This window comes from Callorhinchus milii, unplaced genomic scaffold (assembly GCF_018977255.1).
Source record: "Callorhinchus milii isolate IMCB2004 unplaced genomic scaffold, IMCB_Cmil_1.0 Scaffold13, whole genome shotgun sequence".
Taxonomy (NCBI): domain Eukaryota; kingdom Metazoa; phylum Chordata; class Chondrichthyes; order Chimaeriformes; family Callorhinchidae; genus Callorhinchus; species Callorhinchus milii.
The window spans coordinates 18,678,913-18,695,679 of NW_024704754.1; the positions used below are offsets into that span (position 1 = coordinate 18,678,913).

Below are 16,767 nucleotides of genomic sequence, written 5' to 3' on the forward strand. Positions count from 1 at the left end.
ATTGTCAATTCTTGCACTGACACATTCTACACAATAATGAAAGCCTTGATTTTTCCAACACCTGTCTAATGTTCTGATGGAACTTACAACCCATCATCTGTACGCCCCATAATCGTAAAATGCATCATTAGCAAAGTTAGATTTCTTTTTCCCCTCTCTACAATAATTGGCTAAATTGAGGTTTTTAATCTACCGGCATAAAGAGCTCCAACATAGATTTGAAAAGTCAATAAAATGCATATAAATACTTTGCACATTTCCTGCATACAGATAAGTTGCAATAAATCTTTCCAGCAGTCCCAAACCACTGCAGTATAAAACAACAAATATGCTTCCCTGATGGCTTGCTGGGAAATACATTGCTTGGTGTTGCATTAAGCTGTGCAGATGAGAAAAGAAAGAATTTGCCTTGGTTTATAATGTCAAAACATCTCAAAACACTTCACGGGAAATTACTGTTGAGCGTAGTGACTTTTGTGCACAGAATGTCCCACAAATAGCCATGAGGTGAATGTTCAAATAATCAGGAAGCCAGGAAAGATCAGCTGAACTTTCTTCTCTTTACAAATGGTATCTTTAACGCACAATAAACAGGTATATGGCACTTTAGTTTTAGAGTCTCATTTGAATATGTCACCTTTGGCAATCCAATGAGTGGAGTCATGTAGCTCAGTGATTAGAGCACTCTCCTCTCAAGCGAGAGGACCCGGGTTCAATTCCCAGTGGGGCAAAAACTTAGGCAAGTTTCCTAACTCCACACACCTCTGTTTACCTAGCAGTAAAGTAGGAAGCTAGTTGTTAGTCAATTGGCAGATCGCTTTAACGGGGATAATAATCCCTTAAAAAAACATTTCTAAAAAAATATAAATAATTTCATCACTCAATCCATGACTCTTTGTGGGACGCTGCTGTGCGCAATTGGCTGCCACATTTTGCCCACAAAATATACAGTCAATTCACGATATATTCTGTGAAGTGCTTTGAGACGTCTCGAAGATGTGATAAAGCGCTGTATCAAATGGAAGGAATATTATTATTAATGAGCCCCAGCTCATACTGGAAAATCTGGCGAGTCTGTGAGCTGCATTTTCCAATGAGATGTGGAACTAACAACCCTTCGAACCAGAGGAGAGAGAGCGCTAGTCAATGTGCGCATGTTCAAATGAACAACTGTGCCAAGTAAGTTGATCAAATCCGGGGAGTAGTTGGGCTGTGGCAATTAACCCCATGTTCCTCACTGACCGGATGGGGTGGGGGAGGGGGGAAGGTGGGGAAGCAATAAAACTTCCCATTTCCATGCTATCCAACAAAACTTCCTCAAAAATCCACTTGCTTGGGATTTGGAGGTGAACCTAAGATCAGGCTCGACTGTTTTGCCTCTCATACAGTCCAGTAACCTATTCACATTCACTGCTAAATATCAAACTGAAAAAGAATCACTTATAAAAGATATTGTAAGACACCTAACACCCAGGAAAACCTACCACATGACAAGGGTACAAATTCCATTCAAAATTACAAGTACCACCTTTGGCAATGTCTATAATAGGAAATCCTATTAACAGCTAGCATCATCAAAGATATAGTACATAACATTGAACAGAATCTTTACCCACACACCTTTGGGGTAGGAAAAAAAATTAGCAAAAGAAAGAGAAATAACATTTCAAGGTTATGTTTGGCTGCTTCTTCTTTTTCATGGTGGGTGTTAGATAATTATTAAACTTACACCGCCCATTACAGTTACTTGGCTAAAATGTAATCACAACTCTAATATATCAGGCTATGACTTTGTTACACAATATTATTATGGCAATGTTATATACTCTCACTTTGTTGTACCATAGTTCATGCATTGAAACGAATTACAATACTTTGGGGTCATAGTCTCAAGATTAAGGGTCAGCCTTTTCGAACTGAGTTGAGGAAACATTTCTTCACTCAGAGGGTAGCGAATTTGTGGAATTCTCTACCCCAGAAGGCTGTAGATGCTCATTCCTTGAACATATTCAAGACTGAGGTTGATAGATTTTGAAAGGATAGCTGGATTAAGGGATATGGGGATAGGGCGGGTAAATGGAATTGTTAGAAGATCAGCCATGATCTTATTAAATGGTGGGGCAGGCTCGAGGGGCTGAATGGCCTACTCCTGCTCCTACGTCTTATGGTCTTACTCACTTTGAGAGTGAAACTCAATCATTTCATCTTGTGAATTGGGAATACCACTCTCCATTTGAAACCTGCAGTGCATAAATCCATTAATAATCGAGGACTATGGTACATTTATGAACCATCTTCTCCTTCTGCAATCTGCCACCCATAAATCTATCAATAATCAAGCGTTAGGTGATATTTATGAACCAGCTTTGAGTTGTAAGTGGATCATTGAATAAAAAGCATCCAGTTTGGTTTAAAATGCGATTACATTTTCACATCTGAATGATCAAGTGAGCAGAATGTCGAGTTCCCAGTGTGATTTTTTTTATGCATTTGGCTATAGATATAATTATAATCCTCTCATCTTAAACTAGTACGTGATGCCTTGTAAACAGCATCTAAGCAAAGCCATTTTTAGCAGAAACTAGGATTCTGTAACACACTGCAGGACAGACAAAGCACCACCTGACAACTCCAATCAAGGTAAAGGACTATTCAGTACAAAAAAGGCATAATAAGAAAATAAGTCCTTCAGGATGCTAATCCCAAAATGGACCAGATCACTTAGAGCATTAATTTAATAAATTAATACTAAGCCTTGCACTGCTGACTGTGGTCTGAATAAAGATAAGTGACACACGTCTGAGCTTTGAGTTTTCTAATCTCTCACTCACGCATTGGTTTCAATGAAGATTCAAAACAGAGGTTCCAGCTACAACAAATCATATGAGCAACAGTATAACAGCAACAAATTACATTACATTTACACAGGGCCTTTTACATCAGGGGATATCCCAAATCACTGGACAGTCAAGGACTTGTACCCGAGCTGGGAGTTGGCATCAGGAGGGGTGGAGGGCAGAGAGGGTGGGGGGGTGGGGGGGTAGGAGCGTAACTGAAGGCGCAGTTGAAAAAGCAAGGGAGGGGGTGAGGCAAATAACTGTGGGATTGAGTTCCAGAGGGTGGCGGCAGAGAGGCTGAAGGCCCAATCGTGAGGCAGGCAGGCCGGAGGATGTAGAGCAGGCCGTAGTCCGCCAAGGGAATGGACAGGCCGGAATAGGGTTAGTAGGTCACAGAGGTAGGGAGATGCAAGGATTATATTGGGGGTCTAGATTGCAGAATTTTTGGACTTTATTGCTTAATAAGGAATCCAAGTTGAAGAATGGGTGCGTATATTGGGATGCACAAACGTTGTCAAGCCAATACACTTAGCCATTTACCCTCTTCTCTGCATGCTTTGAAGGTTTCCTATCATTAAACATGACATGAATGGAACACACTGGTACATTAATGTTCGGTGTGGGTGGAGAATGTAGCATTTCTCTCTCAATCACAGAGAGCTCATCTCTGGCCTTTATCCCAGAAAAGAATGTTTTTAATTTCCTTACTTTTCAAAATCAAAAGCAGCCGAGTAGTTTCCAAAAGTAATTAAAACTAATTAGGCAAACTCCAGTACAGCTATGTGGCATCTCTTTCCTGTACCATCCAATTATCTTTTCGACTGGTGGGGCACTTTCTCATTAAATCTACCTCCAACACTAAATCTGAGACACAGCAATTGTTAAAAAGAATACTTAAAGATAAGACTTCATAATGGTCTTGGATAACGTATTAAAATCATAAAACTTTTGCAAAGATTTTGTTTTACAAATCAACTTATATACGTCAAAAAAAAATATTCAAAGTTCTTATTTTCTTGGCTGGTCTCTTGATTGAGGTTATCGATTTTACAAGCTTCTTAGAAATAGGAAAACCGAGTAAAATTCAGAATTAGCAGTCTACTGGTCAAGAGTGTTCTTATTTATACCCTTAGCAACCCGTTTAATTTCACTCGCAAGAGCTCAGATTGCTGAGATCTGAAATTCCACTGCCTTGCCAAACCATCTATTAGTCAGTGAGAGCTGCTCCTATCTGAACAGCATCACAATATCACAGGAGAGATCAAAGGTTCAAGAGAGCTTTGGCTAAGGAAGGCCTTTCATACTATTTGATCTCACCCTTGCAGACAATCCACCCTTCCAGCTTCCCATTACAACATCAAGCTGTTTCCTAAATTAATCCAACGGTTCTGGCTGTTGATTTTCTCGTATGTAAAGAATGCTTTCTAGCGACTGCCTGAAGATTGCCTTTCACATTCAAAAAGGTCAAATATTAGAAATTGCATAAAACCGTGTGGATGGCACACAGAGAACTCTCAGTCTGGAGTTTGCATGCTCTTAAGCACGGTGATGAGTTTCCATGCGTATCAGACACCTGGCTGACCTAAAAAAAATTATCTCAGATACGCTGTCTATCACGACTAGTCAAAGAGAATATTTTCTCAACATAAACAAACCAATTCTCACCTTCATCTTCTGCAGTGATTTGGAGCAAACTATATTTTTGATGTAACAACAAGATCGCTCATGTAAAAATTTAAATGACACTGTCACTTGAGTGTTCATTCCTCTCCTCATAGAGAGTACTGATATTCACACTGAAGTGCAAATATTTGTGCACAGAAAAGAGCAACACTGATCCCAACCCCAAGATTAGCAAACATCTGAAAAACACCCAATACCCCTGCCTACAATGCATCAATTGAGTAATTGCTTCAACGTAAAAACCTGGGTAGGTATCTTCTTGGGAAGCATATTGAAGGATGTAATGGATGGGTGGAGAATGAGATACATAAAAATTACTGCTTGCTGTACTTTGGTTTAAGTGCTTGAGAGGGAGGTAGGTAAATATCAACTGTGAAGAGATGGAGCCCAGAAACACAAAATCTGCCTTGGTTTCAGCATGAAAAAACATTTCGCCTTTCAATTTAACAGTGTACAGAATTGTGGAAAATTTTTAAATGCCATCGTAATTCGGATGTCATTTCTTATCAAGGACTGCGGAAAAAAATGCTTCTTAATAAGGAATATTTCCCAATGCTTCATGGCCTTCATGGCCTTACATGGCCTTCATGGCCTTACAATACAAATCAAAATACAACTTTACATGTATAAGGCACTTTCACAATGGGAGGATGTCCTAAGGTGCAGAAATCACCTTACATCTGAAGAAAAAATGTTTCTAAGTAGGTTACAACTAGATGGAATTTCAGGCCTCAAACTTTGAACGAGTGGAGTAAATATGTGGAATTTTGACTATGATCCTCCAAGACGATGCGCAATTTCTATAGTAGGTTTGCTTTTGAATGGATTGTGGAGAGAGCAGTCTTGAAGGGCCAAATGGCCTTTCCAGATTCTTTTTTCTCTTTATTCCTGTGCATATACAAATCTCTGAAGAAAAGATGATGGAAACTTAAGCTTTAAATCTGCGGATGAAAGCCGTGGGGGGAGGAAGGACAAGAACCTTACTGAAGTACTGTATATAAAATATTTAATGGTATTGATAAGGTAGACCCAGAATATGACTTCAAAGTAAGCCAACAAAGTAGGACCAGAGGACATGAATGGAAATTACTGAGGAATAAATTGAGACCAAATATCGGGAAAATTCTTTGCTACAAAAGTAATTAATGTTTGAGATAAACTAGCAAGTAAATAACAGAGAGAAAAAAAATATAGGAATTATTTAAAGTATAATCAGAAAGCATAAAGTGAAGGTTAATAGACTACAGGAATGAGCTGCAAGGCACAAAGTGGTCTTCTCATCTGTGAACTCTATTATTAGTGTCAGGCTTCAGCATTATAAGTGCTTCATATAAGTAATATAAAATTCACTCCCACAGTGATGAAAAACAGATTTATAAATACCTACAAAAAATGAATGAGGCTGATGGTGTCAGGGATCTGAATTAACATCAGCAGAGATAATTATTAGCTTAAGGGTGCTTTGCCACAAACTATGTATATGCGTTAATGTGTTAATGTGGCTTTCTCACAGGGTCAGGCTCAGCTATTTCCTCAAGCTATCAGTCTTGATCCCGGCTTCAACACTTGCTGTTGATATTGAACTGAAATGTGAAGAAATGAACAAAACAAATGAGTTTGAAGTAAGCAACATTTTTTAAAAAAAGTTAACATTGATCCCTTTGCATACACAAAGGAGCAGTCTCTCTACAAAGGCAGCTAATCTTTCTGAGTCTCCGTTTGCTAGTTTAGTTTGACCACACAACTCATTTTTTTTGCATTTTGGGATAGACTTCCAGAGATCAGGAATACAGTGGCTGAAGATTCTGGCTATCGAGGGAGCGAGGGAGGAATGTGTAGTAGACAAGAACTAAAAGAGCGGAATAGAAGAATAGAGGTGGAGGAAATTTGCAAAGTTGGGTAGGATGGAGAAAGATCATGAAGACTTACGAAAGTGACCACGAAGGTGTACATCTGACACAAAACCCACTCACACGAATTGGCTAAATTGGCTATCTGACTCCTGAAACATGTATTTTCACTGTTTTGATGAAAAAAAACTGTTGAATTGCTGCAGACTGCTGTAAGTGTGGCATTTGCACCGCTGGGTTGTGGTAGCTGGTAAATAATGAGGTGTCAGACAGATGGATTTATAGTGAGATCCAATTAGCAGATTAGAATTTGCAGATAGATTGGGTGTGTATTACCTTCAAAACTGTATGCTTAAGGAAATCATCCTGATCATTATATATCCATAAAAATTAATTAATTACATTTTTAATTTTTTTGAATAAAGCCATATGTTTAATTCCGGAGACATGCATTGCATTTATATACTTAAAAGGTAAAAAAAAATGTAGAACAGAATATGTTAAATATAATAAAAAATAAAACTTTCAAAATTAAGTCTGAATGTTCAATTTTTATACAATACTACATGATCCTAAACCGGAGGCCAATGGCCTCACAGTCTAAGGTATAATTTAGCTGCTGATGTCTACCATGTTATTCACAGTTCTTTTCTCTTTTTTTAATCTCTGGTTCTACATTTCAGTCACATATCAGATGATGGCTTGGTGGAATGGAATGGAATTGAATCCATGTGTTTTTTTGTGTTGACCAGAATCTTGGAATTGGCTTCTATTTCATCAGCTACCCAATAAATAACAGCAATTTGGGTTTTTCAAACCCATCTTGATTTTTATTTACCTGGTTTCGTTTCGATCAAGAGGGCCAGCCCTACATCTGTGCGAAATTAATCTCAGGGCAACACTGACAACCGTATATTGTATGTGTCTGCGATTTATAAATAAAAATTATTTCAAAACTGGAGTAGTGTTGAAACAGAAAATGAGCATTGCGGTACCAGCAATATAAGTAGAAATCTCTATCGTATTGATTCATTTAAAATATACATTTTTTTTAAAAAAACTAGGTATTTTTCAAAGTGGACAAATAAAAAGCAACACAGATTGGATTTGAATGGGTTGTTAACCGCTTGCTTACCAAATAACCTGTACAAGTTTTAAAATCTGTTCAAAGCGATTTGATGTAAATTTCTAATAAACAGTCGTGTTTGGGCTTTGTCTTCAAAGCTTCTAGGGATGGAGTTTGTGTGAAGTCCAATTCAATTACAATCACAGGATCCTGCTGGACTGCCAGGAAACACAGACATATCAACCCATTCTCCTGCCAGCAATTACAGACAATGCTCACCTCTATATTGACAAGGGTTGGATGGAGGCAGGCTCCAGTATTGATGAGATCTGCCAACACCAATGGGGATCAGACCAGACCAAAAGTGTGCAAAAAGCAATTAAAATAAAATCAGTGTGGGACATATTCTCCATCACCGCTGTCAAGAGAGTGATAATCCTCCTTCCTCCTCCTCCTCCTCCTCCTCCTTCCCTCCTCCCCTCCCCCACACCACAACACCATCACCACCCAAATAACAATCAGGGATTAGTTCACAATGTACCAGGTCATATTATTAACATTAATAAGGTTCGTAGACTTTGTTTTTGCATTCCCAAACCACATACAAAACAATGATGTGCCCATCGACTACAATAGCAATGTGTAAATAGGTGGAGTGAGCAAATGAGATATTTTGTCACTCCACTTGCACACATCACCATTTCCCTTCAAAAGAGGCTGTACCTGTACTGGAAATGCCTAGAATGAGTCAAAATTCAGCTCTTGGTAAATTAACCCAAAGTGACAATGCATGTCACTTCAAGTTTGTGCTGTAGTTCAGCACTTCTCTATTGATTACCATCCTCATGGTTCAGTCAATTGAACACTTGGGACAAGACAGATCTGGAGGACAAGGCTCACAATCCTGGATGGATCCACTCAAGCCCTTTACCTTTTGAGATTGACAAAACAAGTACCGTGTCTACAAATATCCTCCTTGTAAGAAGGTAGCGAGGTAACAGGTGCCTCCCCGGTGCCTAACTGGCTCTGAGGAAACATGACCGACAAGGGCAATAATTTGAATTGTAAGATGCACCCTACCAGCCTGTAAACCAAAGCGCATAAACTGCACCATCCAACCAAACTGGGAAATTAATGTACCCAATAAACATGGTTATAATAATCAAAGGAACAGGAGAAGGCCATTCAGCCCATTGATCCTGTTCTGTCTAAATGTCTATCTCTTTTTAAACCTCATGATTTCTTCTGCCTCTCAAGCCTTCAGTTCAGCACATTTATACATGTAAAAAAATGGAAAATTAGACACTTTTTTTTCCTACAAGAGATCAGAAAAGGCTGAATTACATTGAATGGGGGGCTAGTTGACATCACTGTAAAGGAGGGAGATCAATTCACTGAGTGAGATGCGGTCAAGAGGGCAGCAGCATAGAGGGTTGTGGCCTCAAATCCACACAAATCCAATCAAGGCCTCAAAGGAATTGTGTGACTTCTCAAGGGCTCCAATGATGTGAACATCACCAAAGAAGATTGTACTCAATGATAGACCAACTAAAGAAGATATGGAGATCCATGTTGTGCCTCAACACTGAATGGTTAACTAATGATACAGTAGCTGTCACCAAAAACGAAAATGGCATTGATAAGGCAGCTGTGATTGAATCATCTGTTCTGGAGTCAGACACATGGGTATCAAAGCAAAGTAACTGACTGTAACTATGTTTGGCATGAAGACAACTTTCCAATCACCTGGGCACTGAGGACTGGCAGATTGTGTGAAACAGTTCCAGTTGAGCATGAAGGATGGGCTAACAGAGCTTGCAGATGTCCTTGGCCACACTGCGCCCACGGAGAGCAGATCCAGGACTTCAGATATCAAATGTAGCATAACAAAAACAACTTTGAATCTCATTTGGTCAGCAATCTGATCAGAATATTGAACAGCCCAGGTCATGTATTTGCACAAGCCTCACTCAGCATCAAGACTGTTCCAAATGCTTATTTCCCTTAAACACATGGAGATATTGCTGACCCCTCCACCATCCTCACTCCCTACATGTACATCCCAGTTGGATAGCGAACCTTCTATTAGTAGCGCTGTTATTGGCGATGCTGGATTCCTATTGGAGGAAAGGCAGCAAAATGGGATTAAAAAACTAGTCATAATCTAGTAAACTGACAGAGTAAATAACTAACAGACTCTTCCTTTCCATGTGTTCTTACATCATAATCACAATAGGCTCAACAGGAAAACAATGAGAGAGAGGTATTGTATGGGTATTACATGGCCAACAAAAATACACACATATTCACAATGAATATTATCTGTGCTTGGGTCTCTAAAGAATAGAATTTGGGGATTTTACAGCACGATTGCTTTAATATGCAAGCAATAAGGCATGGGCGTAGGCACTTTCAGATTGACCATAAACTGTGAGTGGTAATGGATGTCAAATGTGTATAAATGGCCAGGACAAGTAAACAAATGCAACTGCATTGGAGATTCCATTGATCAAAACAGGTATATATCAAGTTTCTTTGCAAAGCTCCTGGACCTGACACATACTTTTAAATCCTTTCTTATTCATAGCCATGGCACAAAGCCATTCCTTCAACATTGGTGTAGATGCTCCTCTGAATGGTAAAACATGCAGTACAACACCAAGAGGTTGCACAAATTAGATGGTTCAGATTAAGAGGCTCCCTCCGCAACAGGAGATTGAGGCATAAATCAGTTTAAGAGAGCACTGAAGAATTGCTGTATGATAATGTGATATTGCGCACCAGACAATACCCACATTATGCTGTGATGTCTGCAGTCAATGCATTCATACTCAATGATTTCAGACTGTAGTCCCTTTTACCTTNAAAAAATGGGTGCAGTCACTTAACCCAGGTATAAATAACCAGCAAAAGATGAAGGATTCCTCTGTTGACCCTGGTATTAAACAATCACAATATCTTTGGGGGGCATTGCAGATGCCTAGGGAAAAGAGGCCCTAACAGGAGGCATAGACCATCAAGTTGACTGTCAGGACATGGATGTTACTCTCACACTGTTTATTCCCACTTCTATGAAAATGGGCCAACCTTCTCAGAAGAGTTCATATCTTGACTGCAGGTGAACACAGCAGTATGTATGGTAGCATATAAATAATTTCCTAAAGAGTAGAATAGAACATGAAGCTGAAAATTAATGATGATTTTCATCCTCATGGCTACTGACAGAGTGCTCGGTGTCACTGTGGAAACCTTTATATTAGTTCCAAGCATCATGCATGCCTCTGGCAAACCAATCATTGCACATCTAAACCTGGACATCTACTGCTCCTCTAATGAACTTACATATGAAATTTGGATCTTTTAGTACCTCTGCCCAGGGTGGCATAACCTTCTGTTTGACTTGCTTTTATCAATCAATCTAATTTATATCATTGCCTCCTGCTTGTACACTAATATTTCTTGTAATTATCACCACTGACTTCATTAGTTTCTTTAGTCATTTTCCTTCTTGCCTCCAAGTCTAATTTAAACTATGGCCTGGGGTGGTATAGGACTTCAGCTGAGTACAACACACAACAGTTCAGAATTTTTTAAGTGAGAAAAGTCAAAGGAATCCCACCCCTTGCCCAAAACCATCCCTCACCAATAATTGGTTGAAGTGCCATAAACATGTAACGGTTGTTGGAGTATCACATCAATCATTTCCCGGTGAGTAGAAAAGAACATGAGCCCAGAAATTAATGGTGACTTTCACAGTCTCACAGCCACAGGCAGAGTGATGGGTGTCACTGTGAATACCTTTATATTAGTTTCCAGCATCACATATGTCTGCCATGTGAAACGATCGCTCATGACTACAATTACCACAGATATCATCAGAGTGACAGCGGATGTCAACAGGAATGTGCAGGATTGGATACAACAATTGTAGTCCATCTGGTCGCTTCCAAAAAAACAGTAATAATAACAATACCGTGACCTCCAGAGTAATATTGACACAATCTCTGTAGCACCATACTGGAGTTATTAATCCTAGGTCATGGAAAGTAAAGAATGTCTTGAATAATGTATAAATATCAAATACAACATTATTAAACAAACCAGCATAACCCACAGCAACTGTGCTCGTTGCCCCAGAAACTCCATTTCCCGAAAAAAAAAAGAAAATGTAATAAAACGGCAGTGCATCAAGGCAATTCAACTGCTCTAGCACGGTGGGATTGCACCGTATAATGAAAAAAAATCGTTAGCAGACCACTGTGCAATTGCAACAAGAGTATTGCCTTATGTTGTGCATCACAGGTTCCAAAATTACTATGCCACTTGGCTAGGATGCCAATGTTTTCTCTGCAGTCGAGCTCCTACCAACTGAGTATTGCACTGTGAAAATCACGAGGGGAGAATGGATTCACAACTGCAGGTGTGCTCATAATGAAGTTAATTGAAATGCTGATGATTTTCTTTCAGCAGAAATGCAGGTGAGGGTCTGACAGAAGAAGCAAAAGAAGACATAGCAGGATGGCGAAATGTTCCAACAACAAAAAAAAAACAGATTTGCATTTTAATTTGGCCTTTTCTTCGCTCCCTGTGTACACTCATTCGCTGTCCATCATTTCAGCTCAGTGATTCGAAGGAATAAATCCTGGGCTTTCTCTAGATCGGTTTGCCTTGCAACAACAGCACAAAAAAAGCAATTTCATCCATCTGAAGTCCCACAGTCCAGTATAAGAAAATGTTGTATATACATATATAGGCACCCAAAAGTATTGGAATTCAATATTCAAAAAGTCATGCCCTACAGAGGAATTAACCTATTCCAGCCGGAGTAAAAATTATCAGCACCTAAGAATTAACTGACACGAAGTCCGGTGTAATTAGTGAATAACGACATGCTTGATTCAACAGAAGGCAGAACATTACGGCTGCAGACTTAATAGCGAGAATAGTTGAAGGGCACAATGTTTTAATCAATAGGAAAAAGGCTTCTGCACCGAAAAGGGCAGTTTTTGATTTACACACTGCCGCTGGCGGGCTGAGAGTGTGAGGAAACTGTATCTGACATGAATCAAAGCTACGGTCATATTGCCTCGACTTACCCTTTACCAGTATGTGTACATCTCTGGCAGAACTGCCCTTTCCTTAAAGTTACTACATATGGATGATTTATACCTTAGCTCTGGGCAAATACAGTTGTTTTCTCTCTTCTAACATTAACTCTCTACAGTACAAAAGGGCTGTTTTTTGTTGCGGTTGTTGTTGTTGTTGGGGGGTGGTGGGGTGTGGGAAATGGGGAGAGAGACACATTTTTGGAAGAAAGTTGGTTGGTGCTTGCCAAACCCCGAGAGCAAAGCATGTGCCATGAAATGTTAATATTTACTGTCTATTGTGAGGCATATGGATTCAGCCAACGTTATATCAGCGTTTACCTGTCACTGTTGTGGTATGTGAGGAGCATAGGAACAGGAGTAGGACCACTCAGCCCCTAGAACCTTTCTGCCATTCTATTAGACCATAGCTGATCTGTACCTCAACTCCAAATACCGACCCTTGCCCCGTAACCCTTCAAACCCTTACCTTACCACACTCAGTCTTGAAAGGGTTCAAAGTGATTAATAATGAATTCAGTTCAAGACTATCTCAAAGACGTGATATTATTACCTGGACGCCGATGATCAAAATAGTTTGCATTGCTACTTATCAATCCCATCTCAAACAATTCTGATCAATGCATTACAGAACTGTTCTAACCATCCGGGCTAAAACATTTTGCCCGCGAGTTATTAAAGCGGTTCAAAGGGTTTCTGTACAGGACTGTTCCCTTTGATGCAGTTAATTAAATATCACTGTTTATCAGATATGCTTAGGGCTTCTTAAACTCTCGTCCCTGCCATATTTTAATTTACTCTAGGTAGGCTAGACACCATTTCATTCGTGATACCGGCTTTTTTTTTAAACAGAGATAGAGCACTTGACTGTCATGCTAAAAGTCTGCGAGTACTATATACTGCACTCCACTGGGGAAATCTCGTACGGAAAGGAATTTCTTCATTAATTCGGCTTTAGGACTGAATTACCCACCGTGGAAATCTGAAAACCTGGGAAAAAGATAAATCACAGGTTATGAATAGTTATACAGTCGCAATACAGCGGTTTCCAGTGGTTTGTTGCGGAGAAATTGGCTGGTCTAAATCACTCCCTCCATTCAAATAACCCCATCAAACCCAATACTTACCAGGCAGCTGTTCCATTTTATGGAGAGAGTTAGCTCAATATTAACAAAAAAACACATTTACGAAGTGCACCATGCGGAGTAGATTCGCTAATGAGCCGTATCACATGATACAATATCGCCCAACAACGTTTTATAATATAAAAATGTTCAGTGAAAGTTAAATTATGCCGATGGAATCCGCCGCTATCCCCGTTTTTATTGCTCGCCCGAACTAAACTAGCCAACCTCAAGGTTTAAGCATCCATCGCAAGACTCACCTCACTGCATTTATTGGCCCCAATAGTTGATGTATCCAAAGTCTGGCCTCTCCAGCCTGTCACGTATGGGTTAGAAGTCTTGGCGTTATTCCGAGGAGTGGAGGAACTGTAGGGTTTGAGAAACATTAAGTCTGTCTTAGCTGATTCTGGGCTCAAACACACTTTGTAGCAGTAAGTTTGATTAAGGGACGCACTGCCTCCCACCTCCATGTGGCTCGGCGGGACCTTGGCGCTGGCTGGCATCTGGAAGTTCACATGGGAGTTATTCAAAACATCTCCTGAACGCTTGCGTCTGAAACAACAGCTGCTGCCTTCGCTGGAGCAACAGGCGCTGAGAGAGCAGCCCTGGTAGCCATGGGCGCTGTGTCTCTCCTTGTGGCACTTGACCGAAACCAGCGTGATGATGGCCACCAGGAATATGAAGGAGACGGAGCCCAAAGAGACAATCAAATAGAGGTTGAAATTAGAGAGATACTCGGTGTCTTGGGGCTTGTCGCTCAAGTCAGAGAAGACTTCTGGAACACTGTCAACAATGGACACCATTATGGTGACTGAGCTGGACAGTGGGGGTTGTCCATTGTCCATCACAAGGATGACCACCCTTTGCTTGAGGGCATCTTGATCCTCCAAGAGGCGCACTGTCCTGATCTCGCCGCTGAGGGGCGCCACACTGAACAGACCCGGGTCTGTGCTTTGGAACAGCTGGTAAGAGAGCCGCCCGTTCTGCCCAGAATCCACGTCGATGGCGACCACCTTGGTCACCAGGTAGCCCGGGTCCGCTGAGCGTGGAACCATCTCGGTGGCGTGGGAACCGTTCCGGGGCAACGGGGATGTGACCTCGGGGGCGTTGTCGTTCTGATCCAAGATGATCACATTGACCGTCACATTACTGTGGAGAGATGGGAAACCCGCGTCCTGAGCTTGAACTGTCACTTGGAAGTTCTTCAGTTGCTCAAAGTCAAAGGAGCGCAGCGCATAGAGGTTTCCCGTGTTCAAGTTGATGGAGACATAGGTGGATATGGGGGTGCCCCGTATTTTGCCGTCCAAGATACAGTAGGACACATAGGCATTCTGATCAATGTCTGGATCAAAGGCGGAAACGGAGCAAATAGAAGCCCCCGGGGCGTTGTTCTCCATCAAATAAACGGTGTAGGAAGGGTGGGCAAAGTGCGGCGCGTTGTCGTTGACATCTGAAACCCGCACTAAGATGGTTTGGTTGGTGGATAGAGGAGGAGATCCCGAATCAGTCGCCGTGACAGTCACGTTATACTCCGGGACGCTTTCACGGTCGAGAAAGTCGTTGGTGACCAAGGTGTAATAGTTCTTAAAGGACGACTGGAGTTTGAATGGGAGGTTCTTGGCCATGTGGCAATGCGTCTTCCCGTTTTCTCCCGAATCCCGGTCTGTCACGCTAATCAAAGCGATCACGGTACCCGGGAAAGAATCCTCGCGAACCGGACTGGATAAGGATGTCAGGACCACTTCAGGCGCATTGTCATTGACATCAATGATTTCCACCACCACAGTGCAATGCACAGCCGCCGTGTAGGGACCTCTGTCATTCGCTTGCACGTAGATCTCATACACACTGGCTTCTTCATAATCCACAACCCCTTTGACCCTGATCTCCCCGGTTTGGGGTTCCACACTGAACAGCTGGCGCAATCTGCCTGGCGCATGATGACTGAAGGAATAGGTGATCTCTCCATGGGAACCCTCGTCCAAATCAGTGGCGTTGAGTTTGATCACTACGGTATTTTTGGGAGCGTTTTCCACCAAGCAAACCGTGTATACCGTCTGATCGAAGACGGGCGCGTTATCGTTGACATCCAGGACGGAAACGACAATCAGTGCGGTACCTGATCTCTCCGGGACTCCACCGTCAATCGCCATCAGTATCAGTTTGTGCACCGCCTGTTGTTCCCGGTCCAGGGATCTTTCAAGAACCAACACTGGGAATTTGTTGCGTTCGCTGCGAGTCTGCACCTCCAGAGCAAAGTGTGTATTGGGACTGAGTTGGTAGGTTTGGAGGGAATTGGCGCCCACATCTGGATCGCGCGCCTTCTCTAGGGGGAACCGGGCTCCAGGGGTGACAGACTCAGCGATTTCCAAGCGGAATTCCCGCCAGGGAAAACTGGGGGAATTGTCATTCACGTCCAGTATCTCCACTTCCACGCGGTAGAGTTCTAGAGGGTTCTCAATGACGATCTCCAGGTGCAGGAAGCAGTTAGCCCGGACACCACACAACTGTTCCCTGTCTACCTTCTCGTTCACAAACAGGATCCCGTTTTCCAAATTCACCTCCAGATACTGGGTTTTGGGACCGGGGACGATGCGGAACCGACGCGCCGATAGTTTCCGTACATCCAGTCCCAAATCGTCGGCGATGTTGCCAACGAACGCGCCGTGTTTAAGTTCCTCGGGGATGGAATAGCGAATCTGTCCGGTGATGAAATCCCAAACGCACGAGAAGATAATGAGAATAATTACTTGCCATTTCACCCAGGTACTTTTCTGTGCATTAGACAACTCCATCGCGGGTATACCTTGAACGCAGTCCCAACCTGGCAAGTTCTTGTTCCATCCGGCACTCGAGCAGTGAGAGAGAAACAGAGAGAACCAGAGCGAGAGACAGACAGAGAGAGAGAGAGAGAGAGAGAGAGAAATAACTCAACGTGTCTCACTGAAGGGCTCACTTGCAATTTGCGTAAAGACGCGTGTCGTGTCTCCAATTCCACACTGACACTGAAAGGCTTCAGCGATGTTACTGTTGAGACTTCCCATGGCACACACACACACACACACACACACACACACACACACACACACACGCCCCGCCGCT

General features: G+C 41.8%; 1 protein-coding gene across 1 annotated transcript in view; it reads right to left on the reverse strand.

Annotated features, from left to right (window-relative positions):
- The window catches only part of LOC103184150 (protocadherin-10-like), a 29,884-nt gene extending 13,424 nt beyond the window's left edge, over positions 1–16,460 (reverse strand). The window contains exon 1 of the mRNA XM_042340104.1: positions 13,926–16,460. Coding sequence (XP_042196038.1) covers positions 13,926–16,460 — 2,535 coding nt within the window. The remainder of the gene's footprint in view (positions 1–13,925) is intronic.
- Between the last annotated feature and the right edge of the window lie 307 nt (positions 16,461–16,767).